This window comes from Papaver somniferum, chromosome 9 (genome assembly GCF_003573695.1).
Source record: "Papaver somniferum cultivar HN1 chromosome 9, ASM357369v1, whole genome shotgun sequence".
Taxonomy (NCBI): Eukaryota; Viridiplantae; Streptophyta; class Magnoliopsida; order Ranunculales; family Papaveraceae; genus Papaver; species Papaver somniferum.
The window spans coordinates 186017651-186043113 of record NC_039366.1 but is presented as its reverse complement, the minus strand read 5'-3'; the positions used below and the strand labels follow the sequence as shown (position 1 = coordinate 186043113).

The following is a 25463-nucleotide window of genomic DNA, read 5'->3' as shown; positions in this document are numbered from 1 at the left end:
GTATATAGCCCAACCAAGTAAGACAACTCTTAATCAAGTTGTTATAGGAAAAACTGCTAGTCACCATATGATTATTTTTCCTATGCCTAAAAAAATCACAGATAAAATGGATGATGTTCAAAGAAACTTTTGGTGGAATAAGAAACAAAGTGAAAGAGGTATGTTTTTCAAACTATGGGATCATGTTGCTCTCCCTAAATATCTAGGAGGTCTAAACATTAGGCAGTCAGCCATTCTTAATCAAGCCTTTTTAACAAAATTTGCTTGGAGAATGCTGGTTGATCCTGATTCTCCTTGGTCTAATTTACTTAGTCATAAGTATTTTCATGGTTTAAATCCTCTTAATTGCATGTTAAATAGACAGGATTCTTAGGCGTGGAAGGGTATATGTGATGGTATTAATATCATTAAATAATTTTACTGCTGGAAAATTAGGGATGGAACTGGAATTTCTATTTGGAAAGACACTTGGATTCCTAGTATAAGTGGACCAGCTAAGTCAAATTTCATATCAACAAACGTTAATAGAGTTTCCCATTCGATAGATTATGAAACAAAAACTTGGAAAACAGGGCATAAAAAAATACAGTAAAAATCAACAAGGTCCATATATGTGTCAAAGGACTCGTCAAAACAGGCCAGAAACATTTTCATGATTCCTTCTTAAAATTCTCATAAACAAATCCTCAAATCTCTAGTCTTACAAATCTTCTAGTTCAACCAATCAACATAGACAAATAGGAAAAAGAACAATCAACATACATAAAAATGAAGTCATTGATTAGAAATTCTAGGTTGAAAATCATGCAAATCAAAACCCGTTATAAACCCATTTCATCAACTTCAAATTAAATAGGTTTGGAAGAAAAACCCCCAAATTTCTCAAGAACCCTAATTTATTTGATTAAGAATACCAAATTGAAAAATTTACAAAATCAAGCAGTGAAACAAGAGTTTAAGGTGCATGCAACACACTCTTCATTGAATCAAAGGAATATCAACCATTAAGAACGAAATATATTAAACAATATCAACAATTTGCTCAAAACAATCCTTTGAAATGGAAATCAAAGAGAGAATCCCCTACCTCAATGCAAGCCAAACCTCTATTAGTTAAATACAAAGAGTAGGTAGTCTTCCAATTTGAATTTTGAAACCAAAAAATTCTCCATTGATGATGACGATTTTAAAGAAGTAATAGTAGCAGAAGAAAATTGTTTGATGAAGCAAATTGTGTAAAGAACAAAGTGAAACAAAAATAGAAGGAGTGTTATGTTTTAGTTACTTTTATTACAATGACGGATCACCATCTTAAACCGAATCAATCTCGTCAACTCTGCCCTCGTTGTAATTCTGATACATAATCAGCGGATCACTTACTGTTACGCTGCCCGGTATCGATTACAACCTGAAACACTCTACTCAATCAAACTTACCAACACCGTAAATACCCCCATTGTCATCCCAAATGCAATAACACCTCAAACAACCATCTCCCAACTCCTACAACAACAGGTCCCTCCCACAGTACTCTATTCTTTCTATTATCTTTTTTGGTCACTCTAGTTGACTAGAAACGAATTTGTCTACCGTCAAAAACAGGCAACATCAAATGACATTTTATTTTCAACCCTAAAGCAACAACAGGAGTACATATGGGCTCAAAATTCAGTCCCCCTACTCTTCCAGGCGACTTACCAACTTTCACTCCCTCAAGAGGAAATAGAATGACGATAACAATATTGGTAGGATGGTCTTATCCCAGCTCAGATTGGATAAAAATCAACACATACGGAACTGCCAGAGGACACCCCGGATTGGCAGGGGCAGGCTTCATTACAGAGACTCGAAAGCAAAAGTCATCATGGCTCTCGCGCAACCTCTAGGAATTACTACTGCTTTAATAGCAGAAACCTGGTCGTTGTTGCTGGCTACAAGAACTGTGATAGATAGACAATGGATGAAAGTACTTTTCGAGACAGATTCTGAAACTCTTCTGCACTTTGTCACATCCCCTACAACACCACCTTGGTATTTAAAAAGAATGATAAAGGAAATAAAACACAATTTTAATCAGATACCACACAGAGCCATCTAGCTCAACTACAGAGAAGGAAATCAAGCGGCGGACGGCCTTGCTAATCACGCAGAATATGGAAGCCAAACGGGGAATCTTGGAACCAAAATCTGGGAACATACATTCCCAAATTTCATTAGTCAAATTGTACTCAGCGACTCCATGGGTACTAGATACCCTCGTGTAATTTCCTCCTAGTTTTGTTATTAATTACATGCTTCAATATATATATATATATATAATTTAGTTCCTTTTATTGTATACATGCTTCAAAAAAAATGTTATCTTGATCTAGATTCCAGAACAGTAACGTTAATCCTAAATCTTAAACCCTGAAATTCTATGTTGTAAATTTTTATATTATTGATTGATGGATAATCTATCTTCTTTAATTATGTTAATTTTATGATAGTCATTTTTATTAATTCCAACTACTATAGACTGATGGGATTGTATAACATGAACGAACCAAGAAAGGGCTGTGTGATCTAGACCAAAACAGTGGTCGAGGTAACGATCTTGTTATAGCTTTTGTAATATTTTGATGTAAAGGTTAATTGATTTTTGAAATCTGAACCCAATAGCAATGAAGAAAACCATAATATCGTTAACAAACACATTTTATGTGTCGAATATTTTCTTTTTGGGAAAAAAAATCATAACTTTAATCATTCCCGGTTGACAAATTGATAAAAGAAAGAGGTTTTCGTTACTCCCGTTATAGTGGTTAACAAATATGATTTTAAGGAAAGGTCGCATTTAACCGGATGTGGTTGTCAATAGCGGCTTAATACAGTGTGGTGTTTAAATCTGGACTAGGTCCCGGGATTTTTCTGCATTTGTGGTTTTCTCGTTAACAAAATTTCTGGTGTCTTTGTTATTTCTTTTCTGCATTATATTTCTCATAATATTGAATTATCACATGTTGTGCGTAGTTCAATCAATTTAGGTAATCCAACCTTTGGTTGTTGATATAAATTGATTGAGACTTGAACATTGGTTTTTGGTACCGTTCAAGTTGTTTAACATAATAATCAGGCTCGCGGATTTCTATCTCTTTGATTTGCTGATTAAACTGTGAAACGGAGATACAACTCTTGAATATATTTTAATTAATTGAGTCTGTATGTTTAGTTGATTCCCTTGGAATTATATTGGAGTTTGTCCATACAGATTGCCTAAACGAAATATTGGGTGAGGTTATTAGACCCCCACTTTTTCACCAAATAACATTCACTGTGGTAACATAGGCAATAACAATCAATGTTGAATTACGCAACCATTATACTGACCCGTCAAAATAAAAAAATATGGATGCAATTAATAACATTTGAATTTATGAGTGTTTGAATATTGGACGCATTTTGTCGTATCAACGTTTCTCCACAAACGTGCCCTAGTAATTGCGTCCAAACGAGGACGCACATATGATTAGCGTCTCGTTATATTTTAGCGATTGTTGAATCTGGCTGCCACATTTTTATTGGTTTTAGCTTTTTGGCTTTTTTACCTTCCCTAGCTGCGTTCGACTTTTTGCCAAATCTGGCATTTTAGCACATGACTACGATTACTCTAAATCATCCTTAAATATATATCCTTACTCTAAATCATCCTTCCGATGGATTTCCTTCTGGGTTCTATCAAAATATGTGGTCAATTGTTGGTGATGATATAATAAGTATGGTTCAGGCCTTTTTCACTCAAAACACCTTCTTAAACAGCTAAACCGTAACTTTATTGCTCTTATTCCTAAGAAAAACTGTCTAGTTTCTGATGTTGATTTTAAACTCATTAGTCTTTGCAATGTGAGTTATAAAATCATATCTAAGCTACTTGTCACTGGGCTTATACCTTTACTGAATAAATTCATATCTCCTTTCCAGTCAGCTTTCGTTACTTGTAGGGTGATAACATATAATATTGTTACAGCCCATCAACTTATTGATACCATGAAAAAAACTAAGAGCATGAAAGGTTAGATGGCCATTAAACTTGATATGAGTAAAGCCTTTGATGGGATAGAGTGGAGTTTTGTGATTGCTAGCCTAAAAAGTTTAGGTTTCTCTAAAGATTTGTGTGATCTTATTAGCCAATGCATTAGTATTGTTTCAACATCTATTTTGCTGAATGGTTCTCCAGGAGAAATGTATACTCCTCATAAAGGACTAAGGCAAGGTGATCCACTATCACTTTACCTTTTTATATACTCTGTATGGAATCATTGTCTATAAATCTCTTTGCTGCGGAGAAAAATATGGTTGTACTGTGACCCAAAATAGCCCTTCTGTGAGCCATCTTTTTTTTAAAATGATTGTTTGTTATTTGCTAGGGCTATCAATAATGATGATATTCACTTGGCCAACATAATTGATAATTTTAGAAAATATTCTGGTCAAACTGTGAATTCCGAAAAATATGGATTGGCTTTTATCCCTAATGTACCAAACCACGTAAAATGTGAAATTTCTAATACTTTGAATATCAAAAGAATGGCTTTGCAGGATAAATATTTAGTTGTTCCTCTTTTGCTCCAGAAAAACAAATCAGAATTTTTCACTCCATTGTTGGAGAAATTTAGTGACAGACTCTCCCAATGGCAGCCAAAGTATATAGCCCAACCAAGTAAGACAACTCTTAATCAAGTTGTTATAGGAAAAACTGCTAGTCACCATATGATTATTTTTCCTATGCCTAAAAAAATCACAGATAAAATGGATGATGTTCAAAGAAACTTTTGGTGGAATAAGAAACAAAGTGAAAGAGGTATGTTTTTCAAACTATGGGATCATGTTGCTCTCCCTAAATATCTAGGAGGTCTAAACATTAGGCAGTCAGCCATTCTTAATCAAGCCTTTTTAACAAAATTTGCTTGGAGAATGCTGGTTGATCCTGATTCTCCTTGGTCTAATTTACTTAGTCATAAGTATTTTCATGGTTTAAATCCTCTTAATTGCATGTTAAATAGACAGGATTCTTAGGCGTGGAAGGGTATATGTGATGGTATTAATATCATTAAATAATTTTACTGCTGGAAAATTAGGGATGGAACTGGAATTTCTATTTGGAAAGACACTTGGATTCCTAGTATAAGTGGACCAGCTAAGTCAAATTTCATATCAACAAACGTTAATAGAGTTTCCCATTCGATAGATAATGAAACAAAAACTTGGAAAACAGGGCATAAAAAAATACAGTAAAAATCAACAAGGTCCATATATGTGTCAAAGGACTCGTCAAAACAGGCCAGAAACATTTTCATGATTCCTTCTTAAAATTCTCATAAACAAATCCTCAAATCTCTAGTCTTACAAATCTTCTAGTTCAACCAATCAACATAGACAAATAGGAAAAGAACAATCAACATACATAAAAATGAAGTCATTGATTAGAAATTCTAGGTTGAAAATCATGCAAATCAAAACCCGTTATAAACCCATTTCATCAACTTCAAATTAAATAGGTTTGGAAGAAAAACCCCCAAATTTCTCAAGAACCCTAATTTATTTGATTAAGAATACCAAATTGAAAAATTTACAAAATCAAGCAGTGAAACAAGAGTTTAAGGTGCATGCAACACACTCTTCATTGAATCAAAGGAATATCAACCATTAAGAACGAAATATATTAAACAATATCAACAATTTGCTCAAAACAATCCTTTGAAATGGAAATCAAAGAGAGAATCCCCTACCTCAATGCAAGCCAAACCTCTATTAGTTAAATACAAAGAGTAGGTAGTCTTCCAATTTGAATTTTGAAACCAAAAAATTCTCCATTGATGATGACGATTTTAAAGAAGTAATAGTAGCAGAAGAAAATTGTTTGAAGAAGCAAATTGTGTAAAGAACAAAGTGAAACAAAAATAGAAGGAGTGTTATGTTTTAGTTACTTTTATTACAATGACGGATCACCATCTTAAACCGAATCAATCTCGTCAACTCTGCCCTCGTTGTAATTCTGATACATAATCAGCGGATCACTTACTGTTACGTTGCCCGGTATCGATTACAACCTGAAACACTCTACTCAATCAAACTTACCAACACCGTAAATACCCCCATTGTCATCCCAAATGCAATAACACCTCAAACAACCATCTCCCAACTCCTACAACAACAGGTCCCTCCCACAGTACTCTATTCTTTCTTATCTTTTTGGTCACTCTAGTTGACTAGAAACGAATTTGTCTACCGTCAAAAACAGGCAACATCAAATGACATTTTATTTTCAACCCTAAAGCAACAACAGGAGTACATATGGGCTCAAAATTCAGTCCCCCTACTCTTCCAGGCGACTTACCAACTTTCACTCCCTCAAGAGGAAATAGAATGACGATAACAATATTGGTAGGATGGTCCTATCCCAGCTCAGATTGGATAAAAATCAACACATACGGAACTGCCAGAGGACACCCCGGATTGGCAGGGGCAGGCTTCATTACAGAGACTCGAAAGCAAAAGTCATCATGGCTCTCGCGCAACCTCTAGGAATTACTACTGCTTTAATAGCAGAAACCTGGTCGTTGTTGCTGGCTACAAGAACTGTGATAGATAGACAATGGATGAAAGTACTTTTCGAGACAGATTCTGAAACTCTTCTGCACTTTGTCACATCCCCTACAACACCACCTTGGTATTTAAAAAGAATGATAAAGGAAATAAAACACAATTTTAATCAGATACCACACAGAGCCATCTAGCTCAACTACAGAGAAGGAAATCAAGCGGCGGACGGCCTTGCTAATCACGCAGAATATGGAAGCCAAACGGGGAATCTTGGAACCAAAATCTGGGAACATACATTCCCAAATTTCATTAGTCAAATTGTACTCAGCGACTCCATGGGTACTAGATACCCTCGTGTAATTTCCTCCTAGTTTTGTTATTAATTACATGCTTCAATAATATATATATATATAATTTAGTTCCTTTTATTGTATACATGCTTCAAAAAAAATGTTATCTTGATCTAGATTCCAGAACAGTAACGTTAATCCTAAATCTTAAACCCTGAAATTCTATGTTGAAATTTTTATATTATTGATTGATGGATAATCTATCTTCTTTAATTATGTTAATTTTATGATAGTCATTTTTATAATTCCAACTACTATAGACTGATGGGATTGTATAACATGAACGAACCAAGAAAGGGCTGTGTGATCTAGACCAAAACAGTGGTCGAGGTAACGATCTTGTTATAGCTTTTGTAATATTTTGATGTAAAGGTTAATTGATTTTTGAAATCTGAACCCAATAGCAATGAAGAAAACCATAATATCGTTAACAAACACATTTTATGTGTCGAATATTTTCTTTTTGGGAAAAAAAATCATAACTTTAATCATTCCCGGTTGACAAATTGATAAAAGAAAGAGGTTTTCGTTACTCCCGTTATAGTGGTTAACAATATGATTTTAAGGAAAGGTCGCATTTAACCGGATGTGGTTGTCAATAGCGGCTTAATACAGTGTGGTGTTTAAATCTGGACTAGGTCCCGGGATTTTTCTGCATTTGTGGTTTTCTCGTTAACAAAATTTCTGGTGTCTTTGTTATTTCTTTTCTGCATTATATTTCTCATAATATTGAATTATCACATGTTGTGCGTAGTTCAATCAATTTAGGTAATCCAACCTTTGGTTGTTGATATAAATTGATTGAGACTTGAACATTGGTTTTTGGTACCGTTCAAGTTGTTTAACATAATAATCAGGCTCGCGGATTTCTATCTCTTTGATTTGCTGATTAAACTGTGAAACGGAGATACAACTCTTGAATATATTTTAATTAATTGAGTCTGTATGTTTAGTTGATTCCCTTGGAATTATATTGGAGTTTGTCCATACAGATTGCCTAAACGAAATATTGGGTGAGGTTGTTAGACCCCCACTTTTTCACCAAATAACATTCACTGTGGTAACATAGGCAATAACAATCAATGTTGAATTACGCAACCATTATACTGACCCGTCAAAATAAAAAAGTATGGATGCAATTAATAACATTTGAATTTATGAGTGTTTGAATATTGGACGTATTTTGTCGTATCAACGTTTCTCCACAAACGTGCCCTAGTAATTGTGTCCAAACGAGGACACACATATAATTAGCGTCTCGTTATATTTTTAGCGATTGTTGAATCTGGCTGCCACATTTGTATTGGTTTTAGCTTTTTGGCTTTTTTACCTTCCCTAGCTGCGTTCGACTTTTTGCCAAATCTGGCATTTTAGCACATGACTACGATTAATCTAAATCATCCTTAAATATATATATCCTTACTCTAAATCATCCTTCCGATGGATTCCCTCCTGGGTTCTATCAAAATATGTGGTCAATTGTTGGTGATGATATAATAAGTATGGTTCAAGCCTTTTTCACTCAAAACACCTTCTTAAACAGCTAAACCGTAACTTTACTGCTCTTATTCCTAAGAAAAACTGTCTAGTTTCTGATGTTGATTTTAAACCCATTAGTCTTTGCAATGTGAGTTATAAAATCGTCTCTAAGCTACTTGTCACTGGGCTTATACCTTTACTGAATAAATTCATATCTCCTTTCCAGTCAGCTTTCGTTACTTGTAGGGTGATAACATATAATATTGTTACGGCCCATCAACTTATTGATACCATGAAAAAAACTAAGAGCATGAAAGGTTAGATGGCCATTAAACTTGATATGAGTAAAGCCTTTGATGGGATAGAGTGGAGTTTTGTGATTGCTAGCCTAAAAAGTTTAGGTTTCTCTAAAGATTTGTGTGATCTTATTAGCCAATGCATTAGTATTGTTTCAACATCTATTTTGCTGAATGGTTCTCCAGGATAAATGTATACTCCTCATAAAGGACTAAGGCAAGGTGATCCACTATCACTTTACCTTTTTATATATACTGTGTATGGAATCATTGTCTATAAATCTCTTTGCTGCGGAGAAAAATATGGTTGTACTGTGACCCAAAATAGCCCTTCTGTGCGCCATCTATTTTTTTAAAAATGATTGTTTGTTATTTGCTAGGGCTGTCAATAATGATGATATTCACTTGGCCAACATAATTGATAATTTTAGAAAATATTCTGGTCAAACAGTGAATTTCGAAAAATATGGATTGGTTTTTATCCCTAATGTACCAAACCACGTAAAATGTGAAATTTCTAATACTTTGAATATCAAAAGAATGGCTTTGCAGGATAAATATTTAGTTGTTCCTCTTTTGCTCCAGAAAAACAAATCAGAATTTTTCACTCCATTGTTGGAGAAATTTAGTGACAAACTCTCCCAATGGCAGTCAAAGTATATAGCCCAACCAAGTAAGACAACTCTTAATCAAGTTGTTATAGGAAAAACTGCTAGTCACCATATGATTATTTTTCCTATGCCTAAAAAAATCACAGATAAAATGGATGATGTTCAAAGAAACTTTTGGTGGAATAAGAAACAAAGTGAAAGAGGTATGTTTTTCAAACTATGGGATCATGTTGCTCTCCCTAAATATCTAGGAGGTCTAAACATTAGGCAGTCAGCCATTCTTAATCAAGCCTTTTTTAACAAAATTTGCTTGGAGAATGCTGGTTGATCCTGATTCTCCTTGGTCTAATTTACTTAGTCATAAAAATTTTCATGGTTTAAATCCTCTTAATTGCATGTTAAATAGACAGGATTCTTAGGCGTGGAAGGGTATATGTGATGGTATTAATATCATTAAATAATTTTACTGCTGGAAAATTAGGGATGGAACTGGAATTTCTATTTGGAAAGACACTTGGATTCCTAGTATAAGTGGACCAGCTAAGTCAAATTTCATATCAACAAATGTTAATAGAGTTTCCCATTCGATAGATAATGAAACAAAAACTTGGAAAACAGAAACTCTAGAAGCTTTATTTAATAGTGAAACAGTCCATGCTATGCAAAACATTAGAATTCCTTTACAAAGAAAAAATGTTATAAGATGGAAACCTTCTCTTATTGGTGAATTTTCAGTGAAAACTGCTTATAGAGCAATTTTAGACTCTACTCAGGTTAGACCAGCTAATAACAATGTTATTGACTGCAAAGCAGTATGGAAAACTAAACTTCCAGTATAAGTTCAACATTTTATATGAAAGATCCTCCAGCAATGTCTCCCTACCAGAGATAGAATAGCCAGATACTCCAACCATGTGTTAGAAAATTGTCCTCTTTGTAATTTTCACATAGAGACTCCTCGACATCTTTTTATGGAATGCAGTGTGCAGATTCTACAGGGTAAGGATATCTTTGAATGGTAAAAAATGTGGTTTGATAATGATGTGCAATTAAGACCCACAAACGTCACTCAATTTAACTATGTTTGTTTTACAATGTGATATTTGGAAATTGAGATGCAGTTTTGTATTAGATAACTTACAAGTTAATATTGAAACAGTTACAACAGGTATTAAGACTCACATAGCAGACTGGTTATGAGTTCAGGGAACTCAAACCTCCGTGAGAAATGGAAACATCTTTCTACCATAACACAAAATCCAGAGACCTCCAATTAATTTTGATGCAGCCTTCCGTAAGTATAATAAAAAGACAAGAATTGAACTAATATGTCGCAATATTTCAGGTACAAGCAATAGAGCTTGGGGAAACTGCAGTTCAACAGTAGAATCTGAACAAGCAGAATCACTGACAGCATTTGTATGGGCAAAAGAAAAGGGGAATTCTAAGTTGCATCTGGAAAGAGACAACCAAAGGGTGGTGAATGCAATCAATGGGAAGAAGGGAGCCATCAAATGGACTAATGCCAATATTATCCAAGATACAATCTTTTTACTTAATAATTTTACCACATGGAAATGTAGTTTTATCCATCGTGAAGGAAATGATGTCGCGGATACTATTGCGGAAAAAGCTTTATCTATTAAAAGTAAACATGTATGGCAACATCAAATGCCATCCTGGATTACAGATGCTTTAAATTCTGACTCAACATTATTGTTAGCTATTTCTTAATTAAATAAAATTCTTAACAGTATTTAAAAACCCACAAGGGGATTTCTTAAATATACTCACAAACACTACCTTATCAACATTGACATTTTGGAAGAACTGTTAAGAGAAGCTGCTTGTCAAGAACTTAACTACACAATTTGGGGGTCTCGAAAACATTAGTAGCTGCTTCATAACACTGTTTTGTTCCAGATGGTCTTCGGAGAGCCTTAAAGAAGCTACAATAGTTACACTCTCAAGAAATCGGACATACTTCACAAAGAGATTAATTACATTTAGCTCCATTGATTGCCCTTCGAAATTTTTGAATTTGATTACCTTGAGGTGTGGTGGTGCGAACATCTAGAATCAAGTGACCAACAATCATCATCTTCTACGAAAGTGATTTTAATACTCTACACAATAATCATTTGCTACTTAGTATATATGAGGGTATTAAAAAAAAACCTAAATCATCCTCAGATATATATCATTTCCTTGGATATATATCATTTTACTTGTATAATTACTCCCTCCGTTACTTTTTAATAGGCTAGTTTCTATAAATAGATGTTTCAAAAATATAGGCTTGTTTCCTAATTGGGAAAGTCAAATGTTACTTTGGTTTTGTGAGACTACTTTTCTCTTAACTTCTTTTTATGACAAGTGTCATGTGGACCATCTCACTTTACTTCTTTTGCTGACAAGTGTCATGGGGACCATTTCACTTCACTTCTTTTATTGACAAGTGTCATGAGGACCACTTTCAATGATGGGTTCTCTTAATTTCCTTAACTTTCTCTAAAAACCAAACCAGCCTATTAAAAAGTAAGTATGGAGTACTAATTTTGCCTTCATAATTTGCAAAATTCTATACATACTATAGAATTTGGAGATGCGGGTGTCCAATGAATTCTAGATATTTAATAGACTTCAGAAGACACTTATGTCCAGTCCACTCATAAGAGGGGTGGACATCCACCCGCCATTGCGTCGGACCATCCATGCTCACCCCGCGGACGCAGCTGGTAGTGAAAGCATTACATGGAAACACAGTTGCAAAGATACCACTTTATTTATTCATGTCTGCTGATCGATAATTCGTGTTTGTAACACAATCAGAGGATTCCACTTTACATGGAATGCTCGAATCACTAACCATTTCATAGAAGCCTGACCAATTAAGCCTCATGATCTCAGCGAACAAATGGCTTATAATTACCATTCACCATCCAAAGTTAGGATTTTCGAATTCTATTGTTAAGGATTTTCTTATATAGAGCTCTCAAAGTTAGGATTTCGAATCCTTCCGAAACCGTTTCTCCTTGAGATAAAAGTCAATTTTGCGTCCAAAATGTTCCAGAACAGTGTCAGGTTCGGCTAATACCATGCTAACCTTTCCCGGCCGAACCTGACAAGTGAAATTTACCCTAGGTGGTTGTCAGGTTCTGCTGACTTGATTAGATTACTTTTAAGCCGAACTTATCTCTATAAACACTTCGAAAATCTTGATTTTTAGGCTCCAGGTTCGACTAACTCGTGATGATGAGTTATCAGCCGAACTTATCTTTGTACACTCAATTTTTTAGATTTTATTTTGGTCATAATTTCTTCGTCCGATGTCGGAATGACCTCATTCTTTTTGCGTTGTTTTCGTATTTTCATTCTCTTGAAGATGACGATAATATCTCATTGATTTGAATGAGTTTAATTTGGACCTTGATGTTCTCCATTAGTAGACTTCACTATCGTTTGGGGTTAGGTTCGGCTCATTCGTAATACTATTTGAAAGCCGATCCTTAAAGTTCGGCTCATTCATGTTTGACTTGAAAAGCCGAACTACCTGTCATATATGTGTTCGGCTTATTGGGGATTAAAATTATAAGCCGAACTGTTCTTATTTATCAAGGTTCGGCATACAAATTATCTGCCGAGCCTAACCCTGTTGCGCCGAACTACATGCAAAAATCATAACTTTTGGTGAAATCAAGCTACAAAACGGACATTAAACAACGTCTACAACCATACTTATGTATTATTAGCATTGGGTTCCTCATCCATGTACTCATCTTCGAGATTTGGCTTCATATAGTCATCATCTTGAGCTTGAGAAAAAAGTTGAGTTTGGGTAAAATCATTTTCATAATTCAACAAATAAGCCAATTCCGGATCTCCACCATAATTGATATGTATTTTCTTAGCTTTACGTGATGAAGATCCACCTTCCTCACTCGAATTTGGACCACACATCTCTCAATAATCACAAAGATCTCAAAGAAAAAAAAAAATCCTCCTCTTCTTCTTCTTTTTCTAAAATAACTCACTAACTCTCTTTAAAAACAAAATTATTATCCCAAACTAACACTAAACTAACTGCAATCGTTAACAACTAATTAATCAAATTAACACTAATTTAACACTAATCACACAAGGGTATTTTCGCATATATGAAAATAGATTGGATAAGGGATAGCCTAGAAATACTATTTCCAACCTCCTTTTTGTCTTATTATGTATGCCCCAAAATTATCCTGTATGCCTCAAATTAGGGTTCTTCTTAAGTGAGGGGTATAACAGTGACTTTGTTGTATACATGTATGGGCCATAAGTGAGGGGTTTCCTTCAGATATACAACTACCAAACAAAAAAGTTCACCACATGCCAAAAAGAAGCAAATGGACATGCTCTGGAGGATCGAAAAAGGGTGTAGATATTTGAGCGATAATTTTTGGTGCAAGTAATCTTTGGAATACCTTCTGCATGTTTGTGGTACTTAGCCGATATTGTAGCACAATAATAATGTTGTTGGGTGATTATACCAGCGATCTGAATTCGTTGGTTTTCAAAGTAAACCATACCACACTATGTATGTATGTCAATGTCAATTGATTGCGGAAAATTTATTGTTAGCTTTTATCAAGACCACCCCGCCCAACTATAATCGGTTTACAGCCAAGTCTATAATGATAACTCCCTGGGCATTTTTCTAAATTTTTGTGGCTTTTACATATTTAATAGATTTTCAAAATAAACTTATGTTCGGCCCACTCATAAGAGCGATGGGTATCCACCCGCCAATAGATGGATTGTGTCGTCCAATACCAATAAGGTTTCTGAAGCACCTCCTGGGATATATGAAAAGTGTGCGGCGGTGGCGGTCTGTGGAACTTTGGGTCTCACTTTTCGCCCAGAAACAGGTTTATGGCAGAGTATTTAACATCCTGGGATTTCGTGTCGGCAAGCCCTTCTGAACTTCGGTCCTTTTTTATATCAACGATTTCTTAATTAAAAGACTCTTGAATTAAGTCTTTTAAAAGTTGCTATGAATCTATCATCTATGTTTATTAAAAATTTTGCAATAGATATTCCCTGTGGCCAGTACATGAATCGTAAAATTTTGCAGTGAAAAGCATTACATGGAAACGCAGTTGCAAAGATAATTCTTCAGTTACTCTTGAGCTTGCCTTTTACCAAGTTTCGACCATGAACTTGTCCTATTGTCGGCATGTGCAACTTCCAGTTCTTTCCTTCTTTTTGTACTCGGTAAGAATTTTTAACTGATATCTAGGTGGTATAGGTTGGAATACAAGTACTAAATAGTAGTATGATCCAAAGTTTAGCTACTTCAGATTCAATAGGCAACATCTCTACCGTGTGTAAGACATTGTCATTTATTTTTAGTACTAATTCACGCGCTGGTTAATTTTCATTGATATCCATCCAACTTAAATGTTAGGGAAAGCTTATATTGATGCCCGTGCAGTGAAGATTAACAATAATTACAAATTTGGAAGTTTGACGCGAAGTTTGAAACAAATTAATTTATTGTTAAAAAACAGTCAAAGGGATGTCTATTTTTCCTGGCATTTTTAGGGGAGACCCAAAAGAAATTAGGGTGACATTAAAAGACAAAAAAGGTCACCCAAACGTAATTCTAAGCTACCCCTTATCTCTGGTTTTTCGAAATGGCCAATATGCCCTCATATAATCGGGAGCCTACACCATAATCGGTAGGTGAATTGAAACTATACCTACCGATTATAGTGTAGATACTTCGGCTAATAATCCCTCCTTGTATAATCGGTAGGTTATCCAACTTGTAAGACTACTGATTATAAGGAGCCCCATATTCAACCTTGGCCAAATTCCATAGGTTCTGAGGGGTGCAGAGCCAACCATAACCACTTGGCTTAAGTTGTGGATGTAGCCATAATCGGAAACTAAATAGGTTACAAAACCTACCGATTATAAGTTGCCCCAAAATGAGTTTTTTCTAAAATCCTTCACGTAATGAATTTTGAAACCTGTTATAATCGGAAGTTTGTACAGCTTAACAACCTACCGATTATAAGGAGCCCCAAATCGAACTCTTGCCAAATTCCATAGGTTTTGAGTGTACACAGCCAGCCAAAACCATTTGGTTCGTGTTTTGGATGCAGCGGTAATCGGAAGTTTAATATGTTCCACAACCTTCCGATTATAAGTTGCCCCAAAATGAGTTTTTTCAAAAATCCTTCATGTAATGAATTTTGAAATCTAGCCTAATCGGCAGGATATATTACTTCTTACTGTCCGATTATACGAAGCCCCAAATCCAACCTTTGCCAAAATCCATAGGTTTAGAGGGTACAAATCCAGGCATAACCATGTGGCTCGTAAATTTTGAAATCTACTATAATCGGTAGGATATACAACTTATAAAGTTCCCAATTATACAAATAATCGGAAGTGTAATCCTGTAATCGGTAGTCTGGGGTCTATATATTAGTGTTTGAAAATTGTTTTTGGGTCATTGTGAGATATCTTCCGATTGAATGAGAGAAGAAGAAGAAAAAAAGAAGAAGAAGGGGTATATGTCGCCAACTTCCGATTGTTTCCAACTTCCATAAACATGGATGGGTATGAAGAAGAACGTGAAGTTGTTGAAGTTCAAAGGTTCACTACCGTTTAGAGATGACGATTTGGGGTATATGTTGAATGATCCAAACTTTAAGAGAGATGAAACCCTAGAAGACGACGCTTTCATGGAAGAATATGGAAAATCACCAGAGATCGAAGCTAACGATGCATCAAACGTACAGGTATGTTGTTATCAAACTATAATACCCAAGTTTTCCATGTTATGTGTGTTTGTGTGTGTTTTTGAACGTGAAAATGCGATTTCTGCATGCATTGAATGCCATGAACGACATATATTCGGTAGTTAATTTAATACCATATCTACTGATTATTGGAAATCAGATATCTGTTGATGTAATAATCTGCCGAATATGAAAAAAATCCCCAAATTGAAAGCTTCAATTTCTCATAATCGGAAGTTTTATACATCCACAAACGTCCGATTGTAAAACTTCGCCCCAAATACGAAATTCTCCAAAAATGAAATATTTGTGATTCTTGATATTTCATAATCGGTTGTTTATGAATTACTTTTACCTCCGATTATTGAAGTTTTCTTTACAGGAAAATTGTTCATTTGTATATTTCGTTAATCGGTAGCTTATGGTCGTAATAGGCTACCGATTAATATATAATCGGTCAGTCTGTATCCTAATGGTACCCGATTAATCTATAATCGGGTGTCTTGTCTCTAAACTATCTTCCGATTATTAATCAACAACTTGTTCTTATGGTGCGTAGGAGATTGTAGCGGTTAATGACGATTATTATTTGAGGCCGGATACTTACCTACGCTATGCAAACGATTTGGTATGGTCATGAATCATCTCTTTATTTTTCCAATCATGTATGTTACATGGTTATGCTTATTATTTTTGTTTTTTTATATGCGCATTTAGATATTTGGAAGTAAGAAGGATGCAAAGGTATGGCTTGTGAACAAGACAAAAGAGAATATGTGTGTGGTAGTTCATAACCCTTGTGTGAAGGACGTCAGGTTTGAAATGGTGAGTGAGCGAAGTGGGAAGAAAAAGAGTCACGAGGGAAAGAATAATAAGTATTTAAGGAAGACGCAGATGAAGAAGTACCGAACTCATACAAAGAAGATTGGATGCCCATTTAAGATTGTCTTATATAAGCCCTATGGTAAAGAAAGTAAAGAGTGGAAAACGTCTAAAGTTGTTAATGGTTGTCACAACCACGATGATCTGGATACTCTTATTGGACATGTAATGGTTGCGAAGTTAAAACCACATGAAATGGAGACGGTGAGGTCTATGCGTATCCAAAAGGCGAGTGCGATCTTAAGTAAAATAAAGGCGGACGACCCCGACAACTTGTCTTCTTTGTCTACAATTAAGTAGGCCCTAGCTACGATCAAAAGGACGGAATGGGATGGTAGAAAGGTCATGCAAAAATCGCAGTGGTTAGCTGAGTTACACGACTACACGTTGAGAACGGAAGAAAAGGATGGTAAAGTGGTACGTATTTTCTTGGCACATACCGAAATGATAAAATTAGCTCAGTGTTTTCATCAAATTTTGTTGATAGATACCGCATACAAGACAAACAAATATAACATGCCTTTGATCAAATGAGCGACTCGCGACAAACACAATCAACGGAAATAGTGACTATAAGAGAGAAGTATGGTACTCTTCGTTGTCATAGGGATTTTAATGGAATACCAACACGATCAAGGTATACGATTATAGAAGAGTATATGGAACAACTCCCTCCACTCATTGTTCCATTTGTTTTATGCACCGACGAGGTTGATGGGGATGGCAATTGTGGGTTTCACGTTGCTACAGAACAAATTGGTTACTTTGGAGAGGCGGTGAACGAAGATGTCACCCAATGGCAAGATTTAAGAACTAAGATGGCGGTACAACTAATCAAGGACAAGTATTTATATATCGGGATGATGAAGTAAGGAGATAGACACGACAAAGAACTACAATTCAAAGACTTAGTTGCACGTGTAAAGTGCCGAAAGGGATTGAAGACAATCGGATCCAAGTATTGGATGACAATGCCTAAATGTGGATATCTCTTAGCGGACACTTTGAATTGCGTGGTACATTTCTTTGTTCCTCCTAAGTATGGACACTTTTTTACGTTTGCACCTACAAGGACGGTTTGCGATGAATCGGTTAAAGATAGAAGAATTGTTATGGCATTTGTGAATGAGATGCATTTTATCGGTTTAAGAGTAAAGAGAGAGTGCCCATTACCTCCGTTGGGTGGTTGGAGTGATTACTTCCCAACGAATCATTGTAACGATTGGTTGAAACAATATGAGACCAACATGTTGGATTGGGATCGCGTCATGAAGGAAAACTTTCCGGAAGGCCTACTCGAATTGGTTCCGTCAGATGATGAAGATGAATGATCAATACTTTTGAAAGATGTGTTTTTTTGGAACTTTTTGGAAACTTCTGTGAAGTATAAAGATATAATCGGTAGGTATGTTATTAATATATCAACCGATTATACAAGATTTTGTAAACAGAAACAATCAATGTTAAAATCGGTTATCATATTTTCTAATGCTACTTCCGATTGTAAGTCTGACAAAAAAACTGAATTTTTTTCCCAGAATCGGTAGATTACATATTAAATAAACATCCGATTGTCAACAAACTCTGACAAAAAAGAGTGAAATTTTTTCCCATAATCGGTAGACAACATATGAAATAAACTTCCGATTTCCTGTAATCGGTAGACTACATAACTTAATAACCTCTGATTGTAACCATCGATCAATCTTCACACTGTTGCCACAGACTTCAGGAATTCATAACTCCCATCATAAGTGAATTCTTCACTCTTTTCCACTAAGTACTGTCTTTTTGCGAGTGTTACAAACACAAAATTATGTCAACTTCGTTTTTGTAAGAAAGATTAGACACCCGGTGTTATTTAAAAAAAGTATGCAAATACTTACAAATTGTTGGATCGACAAGCTTAAGTGGCTAGTGTTAAACATCCTCTTTTGTATCGTTATGTAATCATTTACCCCTTTTTGGACAAGTCGGAAATGATCATGAACTTGTTGGAGTGATCTTTGCTTTAGATTTCCATACTCTCGCACAAATTGGCTATATACCCTCGCCCAAAAGACTTCGGGTGTTAACCTTCCTGCTATCACATCTTCACGTCTTGTTTCATGATACCATGTTTTCACAATGACCAAATCTTCAGCTGCATCAAACGTTGTCATGCTTGTTAGTTGAGATATATAATGAATTCACAAAAGTAGACGATGGAAAATGTATTTGTAGAATACACGATGCTATATATGTGTTGTTTGGTGCATAAATAAGAAGAGTTTACCCTCCTTATATAGATGAGAGTCCCAACGTCTCTATTTTCTGAAAATATGGCCGTTGATGCGTACTTTAACAAGACTGTACTGAAATTACGCACAATTATTCCACACAGTCGGTAGGAAATTGTTGAACCAAAGAAACCGATTATGAGTAATCGGTAGATATTGATAGTTATATACTTCCGATTATAGGTTGTTTTGTCAACAGAGTTCCCAGTCTCATTAGATAATATAATCAGAGGTTTATCAATATGTATAATCAACCGATTGTGTGTGGTTTTCGAGGCACGGCTAGATTCTTTTGAAATAAATAGCCGTTGAAGTATAATCGGTAGGTATATAAAGAAATCAAACTTCCGATTTTCATAAATATTTTGAAATTCATAACAAAATCACCTACGTATCATCATAATTTTACATTGAACTTCCACAATTCTATTACAAGTTATTGTGATTAGCGCCGTGGACGTGTTGGACGAGTCCTAAATGGATTAAATCTTTCCATCGCCCTAAGGATTCTAAAATGAGCTTCATAACGGAAGCTTGATCTTTTCCATCTCCGCCATTCCCCGAGAGATCGTGCTATAACCTCATCATTGGTTTCACCCCTCAATCGATATTGATTCACAAGATAAGTTAAATGGACGAATTCGTCGACGTGTCTGTGTATTGAAACAACTCGACAGAAAAGATCAGCGGAGTGGCGGTTGTTTGGGTTATCGGTGTCGGCAGAATTTTTCGTGAATTCTCCTCAAATAACTCATACTCATTACGCCTCCTTGCCTACGTTCTTCTCCTCGTCTTGGATAGAATTGAACATAGCGCCTACATAAAGATAAATCTTCTTCAATCGTGAACTCCGTAGGATTAATGAATGGTTGTGCCATTATGTTGAAGATGATGTTGGAGAGAGTTTAAAGGTATTTGTGTTCCATAGAGGGTAAAAGGATACAATCCTTATATAGAGTTTAGAGTTTAAACGACTCTATTTTGCAGGGTAAACTGTATAATCGGTAGTCAAATAAGGTACTTTCCCTTCCGATTATACAGTTGCCCTAAATTTTGTTTTTGCCGAAATCTCAATTTTCTCGAATTTGAGAACTAGTATAATCGGTAGTCAAATAAGGTACTTTCCCTTCCGATTATACAGTTCCCCCAAATTTTGTTTTTTCAGAAATCTCCGTTTTTTCGAATTTGGGAACTTGAATAATAGGTAATTAATACGACTTCCGATTACACAGTTGCCCCAAGTTTCTTCTTCGACAAAATCACCAATTTTGGGAATTTAGGAGCTACTATGATAGGTAGCCTAGTGAGGTTATTAGTCTACCGATTGTTATACAACCAAGATACACGTTTGGCACAAAAACGAACTTAATCGGTAGTATAACCACGTTAAGAACCTTCCGATTGTGATATATCAATCGGTCAAAAAAATAGCTTCCGATTATGTAAGGGAATTAACGTATTCTCCGCGTTTTGGACATCCCTTAACGATGTGTATGGGTTGGGAATAAAAAAGTCGCCCCTAATTCTTTTGGGGTCGCCCCTAAAAATGCCAGACTATTTTTACTGCATCCTCTATATTAATCAATCATGGTCGGCATCCCTCTTGGTGAATGCCTAAAACACTTCATACATTATTTATTGGTTCTTCTCTAAAAACGAACAACACCAACATTATTGATTCCTAGACTAGGTCAAAACTTATGTTCAAGCGCTTGCACAAGTTTTAGACATCCAAGTGTCCAAGGAGTTTCCATAACCGCCAACTTTAACTGCCACCTTTTGTGTTGTCACGCCAATTGGTGCCACACCTTTTCTTGTTGGTTATGAACACTCTAATATGATTATAAACACATTTTATAACCGTTCTAACTTGTCTCACTCCATTGGCATGCTCCCAAAGCCAATAACCAACTCCTAACCGTCACTTGAGCCGTATTGCGCCACTGTAGCGCTTTACTGAATTCGGCCTTGATCCAATGCTCAGCCATCTTGGCCCTGCAAAATTCTTGCTCTAAGATAATGCACGAAAAATTCTTGTGCTTCGATCATCAAGGCCAACACCTTAAGCTCATTCTGGTTATTCATGCGTCGTATGCTTCACTTAGCCAATTTGCTTGACAATAACAATGCCAATCTTGCATTGCTAGCTTGTTTGCATTGTTCAAGATTGGTCAGCCTTGGACTAATACCATAGACCAACTCTTGGCCTATTCTACGTTCTTGCATCATCCTTGAGTTTCGGCCAACTCAATTCCAAGGATATGCCTTAATCAGTGGCGAATTCACGATGGGGCCACTGGGGTCACTCCCACCCCCCACCCCCCGTAAATTTTTGGAAAGAAAGAAAAACCTATGTATTTTTGATTGGAGATAACCTCGTGCCCCAATTATTTACGGCAAATATCTGTATCTGAAACCAGTTTCAGTCTTATTCGTGATTCTCCACTAACCAGAAACTGACCTAGAATTAAGTATAACGTTCATGAACGGCTGAAGGATAATTATTTTTCGTTATATCGATTCCATCTCCAAGTAAGCATTTTTACTCCTAGGTACTCAAGTTCTTCATTTTTTTCTTTTTCAATTACTTAATCTATGTATCTTTTCTTACCGATTAATCAAATTTGAGTTTACTTCGGTATTGATCTATGCGATTATTTTTAGTTGCTTTTAGTTATGTTCTTCAAGAATACAGTGCGCCCCCACTAAGGTTTCATTCTGGATTCGCCGCTGGCCTTAATGCCAAAATCGCATGTTGCATCTTGTCACTTTGGCCATGTCTTGTCTTTCCCTCGATGAAGCTTCATTGTGTCAGCCGAAAAACTTCATTTCTTAGCCAAATATATTTACAGCGTAGCGCCACCTTTGCGCTTCACTGGCCCTGCAGGATTTTGCCATTTTTAGCGTTTGACAGTCTACGCAGTGTCGCACCATCCTATTTGCACACTAACTTGGCCTGCAATACTGCAACGCGCAACCATTATACGTCACTTGCCTAGCACGTTATACTAAGTTAGCCTCTAGAATGACTTAAAAAAGTTAGGAGGTGCGGGTGTCCAATGATATGCACTCTCAAAATAAACTAACGGATTTTCAAAAGAAACTTATGTCCGGTCCACTCATAAGTGGAGTGGGTATCCACCCGCCAATAGGAGTCTCCTAAAGCAGGTCCTGAGAAATATGAAAAACTTAAGGTGGTGGCGATGGGTGGAACTTTTGGGCTGGGTATTGCTCTTTTGACCCAGAAACTGAGTCATGGCAGAGTAGTACACATCCTGGGATTTCCTGTCGGCGGAGACTTCTGAACTTAGGTCCTTTTTTTATTATCAACTATCTCTTAATTAAGACTCTTGAATTAAAAGTTGCTATGAATCTATCATCTATGTGTATTATAACTTTGCAATTGACATTCCTCGTGGCGAGTACATGAATCGTAAAATTCTTGTCTCTGCAACTGCAACGAGCTTGTTTGGTTCCAGTGAAAAGCAGTTGCAAAGATGCATGAAGGCTGTGGGTGTAGGAATATCTGAGCGAATGGTGTATTCACTCAGCTAGATAGATAGATACCACTTTATTCATGTCAATAAGATAGTTTGTGCTTGTGACAACATCTGAAAGTCGCAACAGAGGTATCATATACTTCTGCAGTTTCCAGTGAAAATAACTGCAGAAAGACTTCAACTGTTTCGACCTTGAGCTTGTCCTATTGTCGTCAGAATTTAACTGAGATCTAGGTGGTATAGGAATGGAATGCAAAGAACAAATCATCTGGAGATCTTTATGGTAGTCTGGTACCCTTTTAGTGCTTCTTGTCATGTCAGTATGTTTTGGCTAAATTGAGATATATAGTCCATTGCAGATATGTTTGTTGTCCATGATGTAATGGCAATATACTCAAGTAAGTTCTGTCTGTCTGTATCTTTCTTACTATGTCAGCAGGAAATGCACAAATAGGACTTTGCAGTCTCGACTCTAGAGTTTAGCTACTTCTGATTCAAAGCTTGAATTGATGCTGGTGTAGTGAAGATTAACAATAATTACATAACTGGGAGACAGATCCTTCTAGCGAAATTTGAAACAATTTAAGAACATCATTCAAATCTGCGGCAATATGTACAAATTATTGTTAAAAACAGTCAAAAGGATGTCTATTTGCTTGCTGCATCCTCTATATTAATCAATCATCGTCGGCATCATCACTAACATTAGCCTGAGCAACTTCAAGATTCAGCCGAGAGTTGTTTTCGTCTGGACCTGACACTCTATACCTGCATCTCTCAACATCATCAACGTAAGGAGAAGCATAACAAGAAGAGATGAACCCAGTTTGAAACTATCACATTTCCATTTTAGCCTAAAAGATGTCAGATTGAATATCTCTTTTCTAGAGACGGAGAGAGTATTACTATCTGGATCATTGTATCTAAATTGCATACCTCTCTAGGATGAACTTCCCGACTTTGTATTTTTGGGCCTTCTCATGTGCAAATTCCTTGAGAGAAAGAAATAAAAGAAGAAGAGGAAATTGATATCAAAATCACTACAACACCATAAGAACCGAAGGACTACAACAATTCAAGTTCATATCCCTAATCTTACATATTTCCAACCGACGATTGCCCCGCACCCAACACAGAATAAGTCGACAACGGTGTGCAATCCGGTTATCATCATCCGGTCTTCTTTCGCTCCCACATTCACATTCACACTGTCAAAGATTCATCATCATTATGAACAGAATGAGTAATGAAATTGAAATGGTTTTGGGGACACAGATAGGACTACTTACACCTTATCGAAAAGATAAGCCTTCCCATGTCTGCAAGTGAAATTCTGAACATGAAGTAAAGAAAAACACATCATTTGGATTTGGATGGTGCTTAAATTCTAGTAAATCAACCATAAGACTCCGATCATAATCCATGGATAGACCCAAATTATGAAAGCCAGGAAATCAAACAATCAAAAGATGTTCTTGATTAGCTCAAGACCCGAAATGAGTTCCCTTCAAATTTCAATTTTCATATGAAGTAAATTACCAACAATCCATGAAAACCCTACAAGTAATTCGATCAAAAACTCCATGGAAACCCCTACACATTTGGGAATCGGAAAAAAGAATATCTAAAAAAAGGAAATAATCAATGATTGAACAACATACTCTTGAAACGATGTCTTTAACAAGAGCAAGATGGGTCTGACAGTGTTTGCAGTTATAGATCTTTCCTTCCAGATTTATCACATAAACTCTCCCCATATCTTTCTCTGAGCAGATTTAAAGTAAACTACAGAGAAGTTATTATTACAGAACTGAATAACCGGAATCAGGGGAAATAGCCAATAACAAGTTAACAGCAAAGGAAATCTGCAGAAAACTTTGGAGAATAAGACTTTTCTAGATGTGGAGTCAAAAGGGAGTTTGTAGGAATGAGGACATTATTAGTTACTTTATTACTTTGTGTGTAGTTTCGTCCAATGAGAGAAGTGAAAATAAAAAACAAAATTACGTGATTTTTCTGTTTACGCATCTAGGTAGTATACGGATCCTCTAGAAATATTTCTAGTTAACCCACATTTACCCTGTTAGGCTAGGTATTTATTTTTTTTATTTTTTTTAAATGAAATGAGAGGAGAGGGTATTAATTTCTTAAAATGCGTCGTTTTTATCATACCCTGTTAGATTTTTTTTTTTTTATAGAAAAAGCTTAGGCCTAGAAAGGCACTAAGACCAGTACAACGGGAGTGAATTGGCATTGGGTGTGAAAGAACCACTCAGCCTGCCATCATTGTTCTTACAAAGAAGTGTTAAATTTAGGGCATCGATGTTTTGATTACGCTGGATGATACTGAGATTCAGTAAAACAAAAGATATTGGGTTTATGTCAATATTGCTACTTCCCTCTTCTTGATAGTTTCTGCTTTCATAATAACTAAGGTGAAATCTTCCTCTAGCGGCTTCATGGTAGAGCATCTTAAAGCGGACCGGTATACCCATTGATTCAGCAGATACGACAACGTTTGTGTGATGCAGTTCTTTGGCTCACTGAAAAGCTAGGTCTGCCCCTCCTATTCCAATGATGTTTCCTGCAAAGTCTGTCATAGTCAGAGCAGTATAGTATAAAGAGGTCTCAGGGTCTTGTAAGGTGCATATGTTAATATTGTTCCCAAAATCTGCTTCTGCATTCAGAATATA

General features: G+C 35.9%; 1 protein-coding gene across 2 annotated transcripts; it reads right to left on the bottom strand.

Annotated features, from left to right (window-relative positions):
- Positions 1-23248: 23248 nt before the first annotated feature.
- Positions 23249-24677, bottom strand: LOC113313253 (protein yippee-like At3g55890). Of its 2 annotated transcripts, none has more exons than XM_026561994.1 (5): positions 24432-24677; positions 24060-24157; positions 23870-23978; positions 23707-23762; positions 23249-23538 (listed from the first exon to the last, which is right to left on the bottom strand). In XM_026561994.1, the coding sequence occupies exons 1-5, from the start codon at positions 24525-24527 to the stop codon at positions 23448-23450; spliced, it is 450 nt and encodes a 149-aa protein (XP_026417779.1). In that variant the 5' UTR covers positions 24528-24677; the 3' UTR covers positions 23249-23447. The 2 variants fall into 2 exon arrangements, with proteins under 2 accessions (XP_026417779.1, XP_026417780.1); XM_026561995.1 differs by having other exon boundaries at positions 23289-23538; positions 24060-24103.
- Between the last annotated feature and the right edge of the window lie 786 nt (positions 24678-25463).